We start from the raw sequence: 19,798 nt of genomic DNA, 5'->3' as shown, positions 1-19,798 counted from the left end.
AGTTTCCTAAGAGGAGCTCTTACCATTGTCCCTAACACAGTTAGAATTTAAAGAATGTAAAGAAGAGCTTTTACATCCACTTCTTAAAATTATGCTCAGTATTTTACTAGATATTTAGCTGATTAAAGATATTTTTCCTGCTCTTGAAAGCTTAGATTCTAAGGACATATGATGAAATAAGAAAAGTCACTCTAAGGAATCATATTTCTTATACTCAAAACTGAATGTTGAATTTGAAGCCCTGATACTGTTAACTAAAAGTGAGATCATGTTAGTTGGTCTTTTCCTTTATATTTTTAGAAACCTAATTATTTAAGATTTATATATTATATTTTTATACATAAAAGGTCTTAGTATAAATGGAGGCATTGAAGGGTAAAAAAGACTTCATTCCACTTGAAAGATAAAGAAAAAGCTACTTTGAAGCATCAAAAGTGAAAGAAAAGAAAACGATTACAACACCTGGAAAGATATTTAGCTCTGAGTTTTCTGTCAACTAAGACAAAAAGGAAACACGTTAAATTACACAGTTCTCATCTTCTGGGAAAAAAAAAAAGCATATAGCTTCATCTACAGCGGCAAAAATTTTCTGGAACTCACACAAACAATAATTCATCATGAGATTTTTGTCTAAATGAGACTAATAAGGATCATAAGCTTCTGTTTCAGAAAAATAAAAAAGTTTTAACAGTAAGTATGTAAGCATGGTTGGGTTACTTAACCATGAGTTACTCAGCATCAGTTTCATCTGTAAAAGTAGGGACAATAATACTTATCTCAGGGGACAGCAGCAAACACTAAATTATATAATATAAATGGAAGCACTTAGTAGGTCCCTAAAGTTTCACAAAACAAAGAAAAATGGCACCAGATTTTGTTCTGATCTTCTATAAAGGCAGAGATCATGACATTAAATTGTGTCTTTTTTTTTTTTTTAATAAGATTGATTTTTGGCTGTGCTGGGTCATCACTGCTGTGGGTGGGTTTTCTCCAGTTGTGGAGAGTGGGGCTAGTCTTCACTGTGATGATCAGGCTTCTCTCACTGCAGAGTACCGGCTCTAGGGTGCAGGGGCTTTTGTAGTTGCAGCATATGGGCTCAGTAGTTGAGGTTCACAGGCTCTAAAGCATAGGCTCAGTAGGGCTTCCCTGGCAGCGCAGTGGACAAGAATTTGCCAGCAACACAGGAGACGCACGTTTGATCCCCAAGTCAGGAAGATCCCCTGGAGGAAGAAATGTCAACCCACTCCAGCATTTTTGCCTGGGAAATCCCATGAACAAAGAGGCCTGGTGGGCTGTAGTCCCTGGGGTCACAGAGAGTTAGACACAACTGAGTGACTAAACAACAATCCTTTCTTAACATTTTTTTATTAGGTTAATACACTTTCTCTAAAGAAAAGATGAGAATAAAAGTAACCCAATACACTTTCCAAATACACACAACGGTTTGTGAATGTATCAATTCTAAAAATTAATAGAATAAGAGACCACTATCGATTTTATTCTTCCTGGAAATTCTTAAGACCACAACTGAACTACTAATGTGAATGAGGTTTTAACCTGACGTTTTGAGCTAAGACCAATACAGAAAAGAAAAACCCTGCCTCACCTATCCTAGCATTGTCAGCCCAGGACTATCCCACTCATTTTCTTTTTTTCATGTAACACATATTTGATAACTATGTAAATGAGGTGGGGATCTCATTTCGTATTATTACCACACACACACAGTCTTACCAGAACTAAGTAACATCACTTTTAAAATTAAAGCAAGACCTGTCCAATGCAAAAAAGAATATGAAACACTTTAAATGTTCATTTGGTCTCTTTATGAATCACTTATTTAAACTGAGAAAATTTGCCTGATTGAATCAATGACTCATGCTAGATCATTTTCACAGGGTCCTAACAAGGGTGAGGCAAGCTCTCAGCTGCCAGCCCTGCACTGGGCATGCCCCTGAGGGGGCACCTCCAGTATTTTGTGCCCTCAGTGACTGTTTGCCCTCCCCTTAGTCTCAGTCCAGATTTTCACTTTCAATAAATTTGACTTATTTATCAGAGTTATTCTTATTCAACTGTTATCTACTGGGTGTTCTGGGCATGTCACCCTCAGAGTCATAAAATGAATAAATCAATCTTGCAGATTCTGTTTCATCAGGTAAATGTTCAAAGGAATGTTCAAGCATATTCCTAGGTTACAGGCTATTTTCTTTCCATAGAAGCCTTCTGCATTTGCATTTGGGTGTGCATACATTATAAGGGTTTCCCAGGTAATGCAGTGGTAGAGAATCTGCCTGCCAATTTGGGAGATACAAAAGATGTGGGTTTGAACCCTGGGTTGGGAAGGGTCCCTGGAGTAGGAAATGGCAATCCATTCCAGTACTCTTGCCTGGAAAATCCCGTGGACAGAGGAGCCGGGGGAGACACAGTCCACAGGGTTGCAAAGAGTCACACGTGACTGAGCATGCATGCTGTACATGTGATGCAAGTTGGTGCTAAACTGTTTCTTTCTTTCTTCTTCTTCTTCTTTTTTTTTTGGCCAGGAGGCTTGTGGGATCTTAGTTCCCGGACTTCAGATCAAACTCAGGCCCCTGGCAATGAAAATTCGGAGTCCTAAACACTAGACCATCAGGGAATTCCTTAAACCATTTCTTAGAAAAGATTACAAGCTTATATTAGATTTGTTTCATTAAACTTGAATTTTTATTTTGCTTTGGGGAGAAAGAAAAGCTACTTTTCTTTGACTGTTTGGCATAAAGAAAAGTCATAATGTTGGATTATTTGTATACCAAAATGAAGAAATCTCAAATGCATGCAAATTAACTGATAATTATTTAATTAGATGTGTATACTTACAAACTTCATTGATGCCATGCGGTAGCTGTCAACTTAATTCACCTTGCTAGTATTTAATTTTTATGTTTAGACAAATTTTCCTTTAAACCTACTCAAGTATCAACCCACTATTAAAACTTAGAGCTTTTATTTGGACTCATGAATAATGTGATTCCAAGTGTGACATACAAAATATATAAATGAAGGCTTTCATATATTTTTCAGAGTTGAGCATAATTCTCTAAATTCAAATGAGACTTGCCATTCTAAATACATTATCTATTATGCAGCTTTTTGGGGGAAAAAAAAAAAAAGCTTTTGGTATGACAATGGACCTCTGTAGCTACTACTTCTTAAATATTCAGTTTTAAAAACTTTTGTTATGATACATATACTGAATAAATCTGGCTTCCACAGTGAGGCAACAACTATTTGAAATCAGAATCCTAGGACACAAGTAATAGTAGATAAGGCCTGGAATGCTGAAAGTCGGAAAAAAGAATAAGTATCTTCAGAAATTTCTCTACTCTGTAACTTGTTGTCAGGTCTACTTATCTACCTAAAAATCATCTCTAAAATCTAGCCCAGGGACACTTTCTTATCCTTTTCACCCATCACATAAAATACACCTTTAAGAGAACTCACTCCAAAGGCCATTTCTAAGATAAAGACAGTCTCCCAATTCCCTTGACATTATTTCTAGGATATGTATCTTTAAGTTGTTTCTAGGAATATTCTTTGCTTCATCTCTCTCAATAATTTCCTTCCAAAAATTTCTTCCCAAATACCTGATATATCTTTTCCAGACTAGGAAGCAATGTCTTCAGGATACTTATAAACCAATGATCTGCTTTGAGCATTTCTTTCTCTGTTAGGACTGCAAAATGGTAAAAACGTGGCTAAGACAAGGCAGTGATAGTACAGTGGAAAAAATTCATGGATTAAAAAACTAAGCTTAATGATACCAACTGTTGGTGAGAATGCAGAGCCACTGGAACTGGCACTTGTTGCTGGTGGGAATGCAAAAGACATAGTCACTTTGGAAAATAGTCTGGCAGTTTCTTACAATGTTAAGCATACACTTTCCACATGACCCAGAAATCCTGCTCCTGATATTTACCAAGAGAAAAGGAAAATTTTATTTACATAAAAACATATACACAACAGTGTACAGCAGCTTTATTTTTAAGTGTTCCCAAATGGAAATGACGCAAATGACCTTCAACTGCAAACGGATTAACAAACTGTGGTATATCCATACAAGGGAACACTACTCAGCAATAAAAAGGACAAATTACTAATATTTATAACAACATGAATGAATCTTTTTATGGCAACTGAACAAAACCCAGATTGAAAAGACCAATAATTTTATTATTGTTGTTATTATTTCCTTTTTTGGCTGTACTACTTGGCTTGTGGGATCTTAGTTCCCTGACCAGGAACGGAACTTGTCTCACTGTCAGTGAAAGCGCAGAGTCCTATCCCACTGGACTGCCAGGAAAATTCCCTGATAATTTTATTTATTTGACATTCTGTGAAAGGATAATACCTTTTGTTGGAAAAGGCAAAACTACAGGGATAGAAAATAGATCACTGGTTGCTCAGATTGGAGTTGGGGAAAAGGGTTCAAGAGGGAATTTTCTGTGATGATGAAACTGTCTTATATATTGCTTGTGGTGATGGTTACAAAACTGTGCACATTAACAAAATTAACAGAATTGTATGCTAGAAAGGGTGAATTTTATTGTATATTATATCTCAATAAATCTGACTTTAAAAATGAGGAAGAAAACTGAGGTTATCCCAGTGACCATCTGGCTCTAGGCAAACCCCCTAAAACTCATTTACTTCTTTTATAAAATAGGGATTGTATTAAGTCTAAAAGATTTTTCATGAGGAAGAAATTAAAGAAAACTTATGGCTTTTAAAGTTCAACACAAATATTGTACACTAGGCACTGGCTACAGAATGATAAACAAGACAAAGAGGTACACTAAAGAAATTTACAGTCTAGAGGGAGAAAGGTGTAACACAGATGATTATTAAATAACATGGAAATTCAATGACAGAGATATGCATAAGGCAATAAGGGGCCATAAAGAATTAGGAATTCCAGGAATAAGAATTAACTCATAATGAATATGGGCAACTGGGATCCAATAATCTCAACCCAATTTGATTCTGAAAAAGCCTAAAGTGTTAAAAAGTAAGACAAAATGGAAAAAGTACCTCACGATGATTTAGAAGTTGTTCCAAATCTAATGCCATTTGATCCTTCATTTGCTGCAAAGCTGACTTTTCTTTATTTAAATTGCTAGGGGGAAAAAATACACCAAGTTTAAAAAAACTGTCATGCTAGTACAAATTTAACAAATAAGAAATTGTAGAAGATTAAAGACAAATTTGATGATTTGAATTGAAGAAAAATTAAATTTATAGTTCATAAAGATATCAGATCAGTGACTACAATGTTTGATTCAATCATTGGCCTACCTATTTTATAAGAATAATTTTTCAATCTGACAATGTGACTGAGACATTTTCATAGAATACTTTTCTGCCTAGTGGGGGCATACAACTAGTGTTTTTTCAAAGATGACTGGTTACTCCTGAAATGTAAAAAGATGAAGTGGGACTTATATAAAAGGTAAAAAGAAAGTACATATGGCACCATATTAAAATTTGAGACACTGAAAGTCAAATTATAACATTTATCCTTAAAACTGAAAGTATATTTTATAATTTGAAAGTGAAAGAAAGTGAAAGTGAAGTCTCTCAGGCATGTCCGACTTTGCAACCCCATGGACTGTAGCCTCCAGGCAAGAGTACTGGAGTGGGTTGCCATTTCCTTCTCCAGGGGATCTTCCCGACCCAGGGATTGAACCCAGGTTTCCCGCATTGTAGGCAGATGCTTTACCCTCTGAGCCACCAGGGAAGCCACATACTAAATTACCAGGTATATAACTGAGATAAATTAGATATTTGGTCTATAGTAAACTCAGGAAAACAATTTTTGCCTCCATATTCTTAGTTCAGTCTTTAATTTCTAAGTCTGCATTGTGGATTTTTCTTTGAAATGACCTATTTTCTGATAGGAAAGGGTGACAAGCCTAATTGTAAGGACACATTATTATTTGAAAAGATAAATATCTGAGGCTTATCTTACACTGTCTGTAGTTTTATTATTCAACATATAAGAATTAATTAGAACCATTAAATATCCTTTGAAAGCCATTGGGGTGAGTCTATTCAGACAGTACTGCAACCAGGATTAAGAAAAGCAACAATGAATTGAAGAAGCACAATTCCTTGAATGTCAAAACAGAATCTGAGACGGTAAAGTTAACGAGAATTGTCTGCTGAACGGGTAGGATGTTTTAAGTTATACTTTAAGAAAATGGAAAGCCACCAATTTTTAAAATATTAGGGGGAGTTTTTTTTTTAAACTCAAGGAATAGCAGTAGGTGTTCTGGGAGAACTGTTAATTCCAAGGACTTGAGAACAGAGAAATTCAAATTCTCTTCCTAGTAACAGAACTTCCCCAAGGAAGCATCAGAGTGTGTCCTCTGAGATGAAAGACTAGATGCAATTCTGACTTCCATTTCCAACTGTGCCAGATTCAACTGTGTAGTATAATGCACCACAAATACCACCCCACTGAACCTCAGTATTCACATCTATTAAAGTGGAAATGATGCTCATGTATGTCAAAGGGACATGTGAATTATCTAATGAATGATTATATAAAACCCTGAACACAAACCTCTATATAAATGCTATACTGTGTAACTGATTTAGATAAGAGTCATAAGAGGAAAATGGTAATTAAACGTCAATAAAGGTAAGCACCTCAACAGGAAAACAAACAGACTTTTGTATTTAGGCGCCAGAGATCCTACTGAGCCGAGGAGTTGAAAAAAACTAGATATAAAGGAAATCGAGTGCTGTGTTCTGCTTGAGTCCCCCCCAAAATGGTAAAGGATCAGGTGTTTCTGTAACTTTAAAATTCTATCTTTAGCTAAGAAGACAAAATATTTTTCAAAATGAAAATAAATGTCCAATAAATACGAAGAGGAATTTTCAAAGAACAGATGTGTTCATATACATACTCATATACATTTACATATTCATATACATGTACCCCCCCAACACAGAATGTAGACATGTACTCTATGTAGTACACACAGGGGCGTGCATACAAAGACATAAAGACAGGCTCTCAAATATCAACAGGCCCATAAGTAAAGTACAGTGTAATAGGAATGGAACGTTGATGTAATCAAAGGATTTGGACCGAATAATTCATTAGAAATGCTTCATATGTAGTGCCTAATTTTTTTAGAATAAAGTAAATATTTCATACTTAAGTAACAAAAATAACCATATAATATGGAATAAAAGGCAAGTGGATAAACTGGCTTACAAAGCAACTCTGCGACACGCTGGCTCCACAGACATGTAGTTGCTCAGTCGTGTCTGCTTCTTTTGTGATTGCAGTCTGCCAGGTTCCTCTGTCCATGGGATTTTCCAGCCAAGAATGCTAGAGTGGGTTGCCATTTCCTTCTCCAGGAGATCTTCTTGACCCAGGGATTGAACCTGTGTCTCCTGCCTTGGCAGGTAGATTCTTTACCACTGAGTCATCAGGGAAGCCCCTTGGGTGTATATTCTCAGTCTTAGCCTTGTCTTTCTTAAATCACAATGGAGACCACTTCCAACACATGGGTCTCTAAAAGTGAATATGATGATTACTATATTCTGTGTTCTTCCACACACAGTAATTACTCAATGGAAGTTTAATCTCCATAGGACATTTCATAACAGTGGAAACTTACCCTTAAAAACACAAAGCTTCTATGCGTGACTCATAAAGCAACTACGAAACAAATCTCCTTATAAGCACATCTACGGTGAATGGTATATTACACCCATAATTGTTCAATTCACTGTTAATTATTACTCAGAAATTCATGTTTATGGCTCTCTTTCACCTGCTGTATGAAAACATATTCCTGATATACTGTTCCTTAACTTCCTGGATCAATATACTCTGGCTTAGTCTTATAAGCCTAAGTAGTCTTTTCCTTCTAAATGACTAGTTAACAAAAAATGGAAACTGACAACAGAAAAAGAAAATTTATGCTAATTATTCTCTTTCCATGCTTCCTTCAGTCCTGACCTATAGATCAAACCTATATAACTCAGACTGTCTTGTGGATTGATGGATTGTTAAAAAGACTACATTTAGAACAGATTATTCCTTTAATGACAGTGAATAGTGATATCTCAAGTGTTAGCTATTAACATGTTTATCACAGTCTCATTTTAGTGCATATTTACTCTAACCTTTCTAGGCACTGAATAAATTGTATCAATAGCTAAACTGGCAAGTTGTGGGTGTGACATAGTGATACTGCCTTATTTTGTAGAAAAATGATAAAATTATATTTAGTTCTTTAAAGAAGGTTATATTGTATAAGCTAGAGAAATATTTACAAATTAATCAGTTTATGTAAATATTCTTTACAATTAAAATCCACACCCAGCAAAAACAAACAGGAATTTTCAAAGAACATGATCACTTAGTCATCTTTTTGGATGGGTCATCAAATGTTTAAAGTTCGAATTAATGAAGTACAAGAGGAAGGGAGGTAACATTTACTGAGTTTCTCTTGTGTGCCGGAAGCTTTTGCTTTTTATATGCTACTTCATTTAATTTTCACAATTACCCTTTGATGTTCACATTAATATCTATATTTTTACAGATGCATTTACCATGAGAAAAAAACCAGGCTGATACGTACTTGAAGCTCAGGATAATTCTACTCTATTTGAAATGCCACTGGCTCAGAGTCAGGGTGATGGTAGGCAGAATGTGACCTAACCTGCTGTGTCTGACTTGTTGACTGGGCTGTGTATTGTACGGCATCTTTTCATCCATGACATCAGGGTACATCTACAGCATCTTGAAAGCCATAATTACAATGCTGAAAGCACCGTAACTCTTCACATTAGAAGATAATTGCTTCAATGAAGAGCAAGACTTCATATCCTGTGAAATATCAGTTCAGAGTCTACTAAAATAATATATAATAAATTTATGAAACACAGACAGCTTTAAAGGTCTCAGATGTTTAGCACATAAAATTTTTTTTGTTTGTTTAACTCCATAATTGGCATAGTTCTTATGATTACTTACTGTTGGTGTTATTAAGGGAGTCCTAATTTTTGTCATGGAGAAAGAAATGGCAATCCACTCCAGTATTCTTGCCTGGGAAATCTCATGGACAGAGGAGCCTGGTGGGTTACAGTCCATAGGGTGGCAAAACAGTCGGACATGACTTAGCAACTAAACAAATTTTTGTCAAGATTCAGCATATTTTGAGAAATGTTATTTCTCATTTTAAAGATATTTTCAACATAAAAATATGTTAAAAATAAGACAATACTAATAATATCAAACATTAATTGAGCATTTTAAAGTGTAGGAACAGTGCTATATATGTTACAAAGGTTATATCATTTAGTGCACAGGTTAACCATGTGAATTAGGTGCTGTTGGTGCCACTCTCATTTCACAGATAAGAAAACTGGCTATAGTGTCCAATACTAAAGCCATTAGCTAGCCAAAATTGGCAATGAACATTAGCATTAATTTAATTCAAATAAAATTAAAAATTTAGTTCCTCAGTAACATTTACCATATGCTCAATCGCCACGTGTAGCTGGTGGCTACCATATTGGACACTGCAGAAAGGTAATATTTTATCATGACAGGAAGTTGTACTGGATGGAGTTCAGAGACTTTAATTGATTTGCTCTAATTCAAAACTAAGGACGGAGCTGGATTTGCCCTTGTCCTCCCTTTTAAAATCTGTTTTTTGAAAAGTGACTTTATTATGAAATATTTCAGGAGAGAAAATTTAATAAGCCCCCAGGTATCTGTCACATAGTTTCAGTGATTATCAACTCATGAAAAGCTCTCCTTTTAACTACTATTCTGCATTATTTTTTGTTTTTTTTTTCTTCTCTTAATTATATTATTAATAAAAAATTAGCTCTTATTCAGATTAGAACATAGGGAGGCAGTATAACATAAAGGTGAAGATTATGGAATTAGAAAGCAGACAGATCTGGATTCAAATTTTGGCCCTATCACAAAACTAATATGTTCTTAGATGACAAATGGCTAATTTTCTCCAGGGATGAATTTGTTCATCATTATAATTTTCTCCTATAGCTGGCTATATTTTTCTCTATAATAAACATTTTTAGCTATCCTAATTCTTAGTAAAATAAATATTCAAACAAATTTACTTGAAGGTAATTCTGAAAGAGGCAAATTTCCCACAGGGCTTTTTATATATCCCTGCTCCAAGATTACAAAGGTAAAACAAAACTCTATACAAAATTTCAAATATAACAAATTTCTATAATATGTAAAGAAAAAATTCTCTTTGGGGCTCTTTCCTCCATTTCCCTAGGATAATCAAGTGCCCAGTGAATGATAAGACCTAATTTCTACTGCTCCCAATAGCTATTTATAGAACGGTTTAGTTAATTCATTGAATTAATTTAATAATGCTGGTTATGAATATTTTAAATATTTAACTGTTATCTATGTTGACATTTAAAACATCAATGTGATTTAAAATTATTACATTATTGAAAAATTATGATCAAGAATAAAATTCTAGGCCAATTTTTTGGTGGGGTAGAAAAGAGAGGAAAAGATTATTCTGATTCATCAAAAACAACATTCACACTTTTGAGTTAGTTATCAGAGAGCTCCACTGGTGCAAACAGTTAGCATGTGGTCCTTATATGCAGTTAATTATCAGTAGTTTTATATTTTTGGTTATATATCTTGGGTAACCTAAATTTAATGGCTATCTTCTCTAATAACTATATTTTTAAATAAACTACCTTTTCTAATTACTTAATTTAAGAATTTTCTTTCTCATCTAATTCTTTGCTTATACTTTTTAAATTGGTTAATAATTTATTAATTACTTATTCTAAATAATTTTAAAATCTAATGATAATTAAGCCAACTAACGAAGCATCCATGAGTTAAAACATCTTTCTTTACATAGCATCATTATTCTACTGTAATTTAAAAAGATTAAAATGATCTCATGAGATGAACAGGTAAAGAATCTGAATAATTATTCAGTGGAGCAAGTCTTTTGATAAGGTGCCATGTAAGAAAATAATTTCAACTAAGGATGTGAAAGGTAATTTATGGTTTACTTCATGTAAAAGGTCAGAGGCAGAAAAGCCTAAATTCCTTGGCAAAGTCAACAGGAATCTAAGTAAATGTGTACATTTTATCTGTTTAAAAAGTCGCTCTGACTCCACAAGTGGCCCATCCCACTAAAGAATTCTAGGGAACAAGGACAGCACAGGTTGGCTGTTGTGTGCCCTGGGGTTGGGGGAGTGCTTTGTTAATCAGTGTAGCATTGCTACTTCCAGGCTAAGACTTCTGATTTACCAGGTGGAATGTGAATACCTTAATGGGATATGATTTAGCTTTTCTAAGAGAATCGAACACATCACATTTAAGATCACCTTCGTCATGTACATTTTTTCTTACCAATTTCCCACCTCAACTACAGCAGTATTATGCTCACAATGCCTTTATTATCCAAATAAATAATAATAATATTTTATTACTCAAATACAAGATTTGTAGATGGTTACCTGACATCTTTTTCGAGTTCGGTAATACACTTCTTCAGGGAATCAATCTTAGAATCTCTCTGACGAACTGATTCAATGAGATACCTGTAAGGTTGTTGAGTCTGGTTTAACAGAGAATTGGCCCTGTCAAGCTAAAGAAAAAAAAAAGGTTTCATTAAAATCTAGGCAATTTTATAAGAACCTGACTGTTCAAAATGCTCTAGCACAGATATCAGCTCTCCCTTACATGAATTACTCTGAAAAGCTCTTCCTTTGTAAATCTGAAGGTTTTAAAAATTACCAACCAACATAACTATTCTTTAAAATAAAAATAAAGACCATGTAAATAGGAAAGAAAATTTTTAAATAAAATATTAAGTCTTACCAATTTGGGGAATGAGTCACCTAAATTTTCTTACTGTTTGTTGGTCTGAGACAACATGTGATATAAAATTTATCTTTTAATGAATATCCATTAGCTAAAATGAAAATCATTTACTTGAACTTTATTTCTATTCAAAATAATATAGTGAAAATGTTAGTCGCTCAGTCATGTCCAACTCTTTGCGACTCCATTGATTGTAGCCTGCCAGCTTCCTATGTCAATGGAATTCTCCAGGAAAGAATACGGGGGTGGGGTTATCATTCCCTTCTACAGGGGATCTTCCCAACCCAGGGATTGAACCTGGGTCTCCTGCATTTCAGGCAGGTTCTTTACAATCTGAGCCACCAGGAAGCCCCAAAATAACATAATCACTTATAATTTAGTAATTTTTCATGCTTTCATATTCCTTGTCATCTTTACTTATGTACCTAAACCACTATGTATAATTTATGCACCTAAATAACTATATTATGGCAGAAAGTGAAGAACTAAAGAGCCTCTTGATGAAGGTGAAAGAAGAGAGTGAAAAAGTTGGCTTGAAGCTCAACATTCAGAAAACTAAGATCATGGTATTCAGTCTCATCACTTCATGGCAAATAGATGGCGAAACTGAAAACAGTGGCTGACTTTATATTTCTGGGCTCCAAAATCACTGCAGATGGTGACTGCAGCCATGAAATTAAAAGATGCTTACTCCTTGGAAGGAAAGTTATGACCAACCTAGACAGCATATTAAAAAGCAGAGACATTACTTTGCCAACAAAGGTCCATCTAGTCAAGGCTATTATTGTTTTTCCAGTAGTCATGTATGGATGTAAGAGTTGGAGTATAAAGAAAGCTGAGCACAGAAGAACTGATGTTTTTGAACTATAGTGTTGGAGAAGACTCTTGAGAGTCCCTTGGATGGCAAAGAGATCCAATCAGTCCATCCTAAAAGAGATCAGTCCTGGGTATTCATTGGAAGGACTGATGTTGAAGCTGAAACTCCAATACTTTGGCCACCTGATGTGAAGAGCTGACTCATTTGAAAAGACCCTAATGCTGGGAAAGAATGAGAGCAGGAGGAGAAGGGGATGACAGAGGATGAGATGGTTGGATGGCATCACAGACTCAATGGACATGGGTTTGGGTGAACTCCAGGAGTTGGTGATGGACAGGGAGGCCTGGTGTGCTGTGGTTCATGGGTCTGCAAAGAGTCGGACACGACTGAGCGACTGAACTGAACTTAAATGTATTTTAAATAATCATGTTTAAAATGTAAACATAACATTTATGATTTTGTGCATTTTACAGTGTACAATTCAATGGCATTAAGTACATTCACAACAGGTAAGCATCACTGGTATCTATTTCTAGAACATTTTCATTAACCCAAACAGAAACTCTGTATAGATTAAGTAAAAACACTCCCTTTAACTCCCTAGTTTCCAGAAACCCTTTGCTTTCTATATGAATTTTCCCATTTTAGATACCTCATATAAGTGGAATCATATGATATTTGTCATGTTGCATCTGTTTAATTCATTTAATTCTAATGTATTCAAGGTTTATCTATGTTGTACCCTATTCCTTTTTATGGCTAAATAATATTCCATTGTATGTTTAGAGCATATTTTATTTATTCATTCATCTGCTGGTGGATACTTGCATTGTTTCCACTTTTTGACTATTGTGACTAATGTTGTGGTATACAAATATTTGTTTGAATCCCTGTTTTCAATTCCTTTGGTTATCTACCTAGGAATGGAGTGGAAATGCTATGTCATATGGTAATTCTATATTTAACTTTTTGAGGTACAGCCAACTGTTTTTCAAAGTGACTGCATCATTTTACATTCCTAACAGCAATGCACTTGGTTCCAATTTCTCCACATCCTCTCCAACACAGTTATTTTATGTATTATTGGCCATTTGTATATCCTCTTTAGAGAAATGTCTGTTCACATCTTTTGCCCATATTTTAGTTAGGCTTTTTTTTTGCTGTTGAGTCATATGAGTTCTTTATATATTCTGGATATTAAATCCTTAATTAGCTACATGAATTGCAAATATTTTCTCCTATTTTGTAGGCTATCTTTTCACCATCTTGATACTGACCTTTGATCACAAAAGTTTTTAATTTTGATGACGTATAATCATACCTATTTTTGTTGTTGTTGTTGTACATTCTTTTGGTGTCATTTTAAAGAAACCACTGCTGATTCCAAGGTCATAGATATTCTCCTATGTTTTCTTCTATGAGTTTTATACCTTTATTTTTGAAATTTAACATATTTGATTCATTTTCAGTTAATTTTTATATGTAGTATAAGACATGGGTCCAATTTCAATCTTTTACATGTAGATATCCAATTTTACCAGTACTGTTTGTTGAAAGGACTGTATTTTCTCCACTGAGTGGTCCTGGCATCCTTAACTAAAAAACTATATATGTGAGATTTACTTCTGGGCTCTCAACTCTATTCCATCGGTCTTATATGTCTGTCCTTATGCCAGCATAACACTCTTTTGATTACTGTAACTTCACAATAAGTTTTAAAATCTAAAGTATGAGTCTTTCTACCTTTGTTTTTCAATTTCAAGACTGTTTTGGCTATTCGAGGTCACTTGAAATTCCACATGAATTTTTAAATGGGCTATTCTGTTTCTGCAAAACATACCTATGGGATTTTGATAGGGACTGCTCTGAATCAGTCAGTCATTTTGAGCAGTACTGTTATCTTAACAATATTAAGTCTTCTACATACAGATAGCTAACAGGTAGATGAAAAGATGCTCAACATCACCAATCACTGGAGAAATGTAAATCAAAATCATGGTAAGTTATCACTTTACACCTATCAGAATGGCTATCATCAAAAAGACCACAAATAACAAATGTTGGCAAGATGTGGAGAAAAGAGAACCCTTGAACACTGCTGGTGGGAATATAAATTGGTGCAGACACTATGGAAAACAGTATGGCGTTTCTTCGAAAAACTAAAAATAGAATATCAGATGATCAAGCAATCCTACTCCCCTAAACATATCATTTATTTTAGCACTGCAATTTTTTTGGGTTCTACTCTCCTTTGGAAAAGATGGAGATACATGCACCCCAATACTCATAGCAGAAGTTACTTAAAAAGCCAAGATATAGAAGCAAGTCCATCAACAGATGAATGGATCAAGATGATGTGGTGGCTTTGCAGGCAGCCTGGTGATAAAGAACCACCTGCCAATGCAGAAGACATGGGCTCGATCTCTGGGGTTGGGAAGATCCCCTGGAGTAGGAAATGGCAACCCACTCCAGTAGTCTTGCCTGGGAAATCTCATGGACAGAGAAGCCTGGCAGGCTACAGTCCATGGGGCACCAAAGGCGTCGAATAGGACTTAGCGACTAAACAATAACTACACACACACACTCACACACACACAAATGGAATATTACTCAGTCATGAAAAATGAAATCCTGCCATTTGCAACATTGATGGAACTTGGAGGATATTATGCTTAGTGAAGTAAGTCAGACAGAAAGACAAATACTGTAATGTTATCACTTATCTGTGGAATCTAAAGAATACAACAAACTAGTAAATATAACAAAAAAAGAAACAGACTCACAGAGATAGAAAACAAACTAGTGGTTTATCTGTAGGGAGAGGGAAGAGAGGCTAGGGGAGGAACAAACTAGTATGTATAAAAGAAGTAAGTGGGAATTCCCTGGCAGTCCAGAGGTTATGCCTCTGCACTCTTATTACCAAGGGCCCTGGTCAGGTTACTAAGATCTCACAAGCCATGCAGCATGGCTAAAAAGAAAGAAAGAAAAAAAAAGCTACAAGGATATATTGTACAGAACAGGGAATATAGTCAATATTGTACAATAACTATAGATGGAGTATAATCTTTAAAAACTGTGAATCACTATGTTCTATATCTCAAACTTATACAATGTTATAATTCAACAATACTTCAATTTTTAAAAAAATGAAAACAAAAAACAACCAAGCCAACCAACCAAACCCACAAAAAGCAATCTTAAATCCTCTATTAGCCATAGATATCTTCTGTAACTTCTTTCAGGAATGTTTTGTAGTTTCCAGTGTACATGTCTTTCTCCCCTTTGATCAAATTTATTCCTAAGTATTTTATTTTATAAATAAAATATTTTAGTTCCTTTTCAGATTGTTCAAAGTTAGTGTACTGTGTAAAATTTTGTATCATCCCTTTTCACTTTATCTTCTATCATAATCATTCTTCCAGGATGTTGGAAGACCTTAATTCATATTTTTAATGGTTATAAAACTATCTAGTAAGCCAATGAGTCACAATTTAATTACATTGTTTATACTAGCAAACATTTAGGCTGTCATCAATTTTTGACTAGTATAAATAATGCTAAAACAAATGATTTTATACTGTAGATAAAATTTTTCCTTAATACTTTCTTTAAAAAATTTTTTCCATAACAGAAGCACCAATATTAAAGGGGTATAACTATGTAATGTTTTTGATATATAAGACCAAAGATCTTTCTAAAGGATTTTATCATTTATGTAATCAACCAACCTTAGTTTTTTTTTTTTTAATTTCTTTGTGTTTACTCTTCTTCTCCTAAGCAAATATAAAATGTATGCTAGAACAGGACTAAACAGCACTGTCAGTATGAGGAAGCCACTACTTTGGTATAAAATAAGTTCTTGAAAAAGCAATTATAAAGCTGGATATGTAAAAACTGAACAATTAGAAAAAAAGTGGTGGGTATCTATTATTATAAGGAAGAGGGGGTCAGGAAGGGAGTATTTTATTATGCAGAACAAAAAAATTATAAAATTCCTACTTTATCACCTTAAATGTTCTTTGACAATAAAATTCTAGCTTTTTATATGAACATTTTTTTTCCTTTTTTCTTTATAAATCCTAACAAGTTTAACTGAGGCTGAAGATTTGCTGCTTTTCTAGGACAAGAAATGATTTATATTTCCCTCTCAAATAAACTACATTTACAAGATCTATACCTTTTTTTTGAATTATTGAAACATATCATTTATTGTAGCACTGCATTTTTTTTTGGTTCTCCTCTCATAGGGGAAAAAAAAAAAAAGAGTGACTAGCAGCCTCAAAGTTGAAGGTGTGGAGAACAGCAGGGTGTAGACAGAGGACGGTAGAGAGGAAGGTACAAAGAATCAAGGGCAGAAACATTCATAGCGAAAATGACCAACCATGAGGTTCAGGTGGGTGAGGAAGACAGTGAAGCCAAGAGGTGGCTGACTAACTCTTAAAGGCTATCAGCATACAGTTTGAGGACCACTTTATAAAAGTTATGTAAATGATTCACCTAAATTATATTGGACATTTTTGTTAAGGTTATATTAACTGTCACCTAGGAAAAAAATTCCTCAAAGAACAGGATATGAATAGTGAAAGAAAAGAAGACTTTTTTTTTTTTGGACACAATTCATTACAGTGAAAGTGGAGCCATAAAGAAAAAAAATACCATGAATATTTTCTATAGTTTGTGTTTTAGAGCCCTTTTCCCTTGCTTTGGTAATCATTCTTTAAAATCTATTACTATGTCACTGGAATCTTATTATTCTGCTAAGTTATTTTATGAACATTCAAATATGCAGCTGGACAAAAATAAAACTAACTTCTACTTACCTGTATAACCAGTTTCACCAGTCAATTAAATCAAACAATTGCCTTGACTTTGTTTTCACAGAACTGACCCTAACTGAATAAACTGAACTGACAAGTTATTTTGCGTTTCCAAGTGCAGAATAGTTGGGGGTGGGGAGCAGGGGTGGGCGGGACATGGGAGAACTAAGGGCATTTACAGAAAAAAATGTAACAGCAGTCATTAACCTTAATTATTTTACTTTGTTTTTTCTCATTACAGCAATTACATATGTTAGGTTTTAGTATTATAAACAAAACTGAGGACCAAAAACCTTACTTCCAAAATGTATCTCTACTAGGCAACCAACAAACTTCTTTCTCTCTAGGTAGTAAAACTTGCATAAGGCTGTAAATTTTAAGAATGTTTCTTTATAAGCTTTTAAATCCCCTAGATGAAAACTGATGTTAATATCTATTTTTGAAATTAATGTAACAACAGAATTTAATTTCTCCGATACAGTTTTAAAACAATCTTTTTGTAACTATAATCATTTGTATTCAAAAAGTTTCACAATCACTCACTTTGCCTATTGTTAGTAATCTTTTCCTTATAGGAAAGCCTTAGTAATTTGTGACTCAGGAATCACGTACATAACGAATGACTCAGGACTAAACTCACGATACAACATTTTATAGAATTGTTATTTCTCTTTTGTTTCAATAAACTGTACATATGATTCAGAGAAATGCAACACGTGATTATAATATAATTATATATGTTCTCTTAAACTTAAAAGACTTAAGAAGGTGACTATACTTTGTTACCTTTTTCCCAAACAGGAATTGATTTCCTTATAGAATTTATTTTCATAGGAACTCCTAGAAATGGAACTCTTTCTTATCAGGGACAAAATGCATTCTGTTGAATGGAATGCAAGATTGAGTTGCTTTCTGTGTATAAAATACATACATGAGATACTTTCTTGTCGTGGTAATTAGCTGTGCTGAGAAACCCACATATCCTGTTGTCTGATCTTTCTGACTATGCCATGGAATGGAAATGCCTATTTGAGGTTCAACAGGGGGCAATACTTTCGTTGTATACTTCTGTGTCCTCAGTCCAAAGCGGTGGTTCTCATATCTACATAATCATCAGAACCACTGCGGGAAATGTTTAAAAAACTGATTTCTGGGTCCTGCCCCAATTCTAATGAATATAAATTTCTCAGGGTTGGGCCTTAGATTCTGATGATTAGTCAAACTTGGAAAGCACAGCTCTTGTAATTTTTGAATTTATTACAGGTCACTCCATCCAACTATTTTAGTAGGTTTAAGAGTACTGCACATAAACTATCTTATATGCTGAACTGACTATTCTCCCCACTAAAACTAGCTTCTTCTCCTGTGCCCCATATAGTTAATGACATCATCCCCTACAACAGGGGTAATATTAATATTTAATGGATACAATTCAACCAATTAGGATGCTAGCCTTTGCACTGGGGCAGGATCCTGGAGAAACTCTGTGGTTCCAGGTGTTACTTTTTTGTTGCTGAAAAGTGGGGAGGTACAGAAGATCTGAGGAGAGGCACCAGGATAGACAGCACCATAGTGGTAGAATGACACTTGTGGGCTGAGGGCAACAGCTGCTTACAGGTGTTTCTCTGAACATTATTTTAATAATCAAAGTAAGCATGATTATCAGCCCTGCTCTGGTCCTGAGTATGGTCCAGAAGTATGGTCTACAGAATAAGGAGAAATTCATGAGAGTAGGATGTTAAAATATTTGGAAATAATCAGCTTGGAAGCGATGACTGAGGTCATAGGAGTAGATAGGGCTGCAGAGGATTATTTTTTTCAAAGTGTGGCCTTGAATCACTTTTATTAGAGTCATAAGAATGCAGATTGTTAAAAATGCAGACTCCTGGGCCTCATTCTAGGCCTATCTAATTATAATCTTTGAGGGTAGGATCTAGAAACCTATATTCTCAACAAAAATCTTTGGTGATTTTTATGCTCACTAAAATTTGAGAATCATTACTGAGGTGTAAGAACATGAAAGGGACACCTACATTTCAGGTCTGGAAGAAGAAGATATCAGTTACGAAGACTAAAGAGCTATATGCGGGAAAATGGTGCTGTAAAGCAAAGTGAGGACAAAATTTCAGTAATGTCTGTAACATCTATAATGTCATGCCACTGAAAGAGTAAGGGACTGAGAAGAAAATACTGACAATCAGGAAGTCATTGGTGATCACTGAGGGAAGGGCAGAGCTGAAGAAAGGTTGAGAGAGAGCAGAA

General features: G+C 34.7%; 1 protein-coding gene across 4 annotated transcripts in view; it reads right to left on the bottom strand.

Annotated features, from left to right (window-relative positions):
* The window catches only part of PIBF1 (progesterone immunomodulatory binding factor 1), a 230,826-nt gene that overhangs the window by 29,703 nt on the left and 181,325 nt on the right, over positions 1–19,798 (bottom strand). For 3 of the 4 annotated variants that reach the window (XM_069602323.1, XM_069602324.1, XM_069602325.1), the window contains 2 exons: positions 11,536–11,666; positions 5,065–5,149 (listed from right to left, as the gene is read on the bottom strand). In XM_069602323.1, the coding sequence (XP_069458424.1) occupies positions 5,065–5,149; positions 11,536–11,666 (216 nt within the window). The remainder of the gene's footprint in view (positions 1–5,064; positions 5,150–11,535; positions 11,667–19,798) is intronic. The other variant, XR_011259599.1, reaches the window with a different exon arrangement.

Source organism: Ovis canadensis, chromosome 10 (genome assembly GCF_042477335.2).
Source record: "Ovis canadensis isolate MfBH-ARS-UI-01 breed Bighorn chromosome 10, ARS-UI_OviCan_v2, whole genome shotgun sequence".
Taxonomy (NCBI): Eukaryota; Metazoa; Chordata; class Mammalia; order Artiodactyla; family Bovidae; genus Ovis; species Ovis canadensis.
The sequence above is the reverse complement of the archived record's forward strand: the minus strand, read 5'-3'. Positions and strand labels throughout refer to the sequence as shown.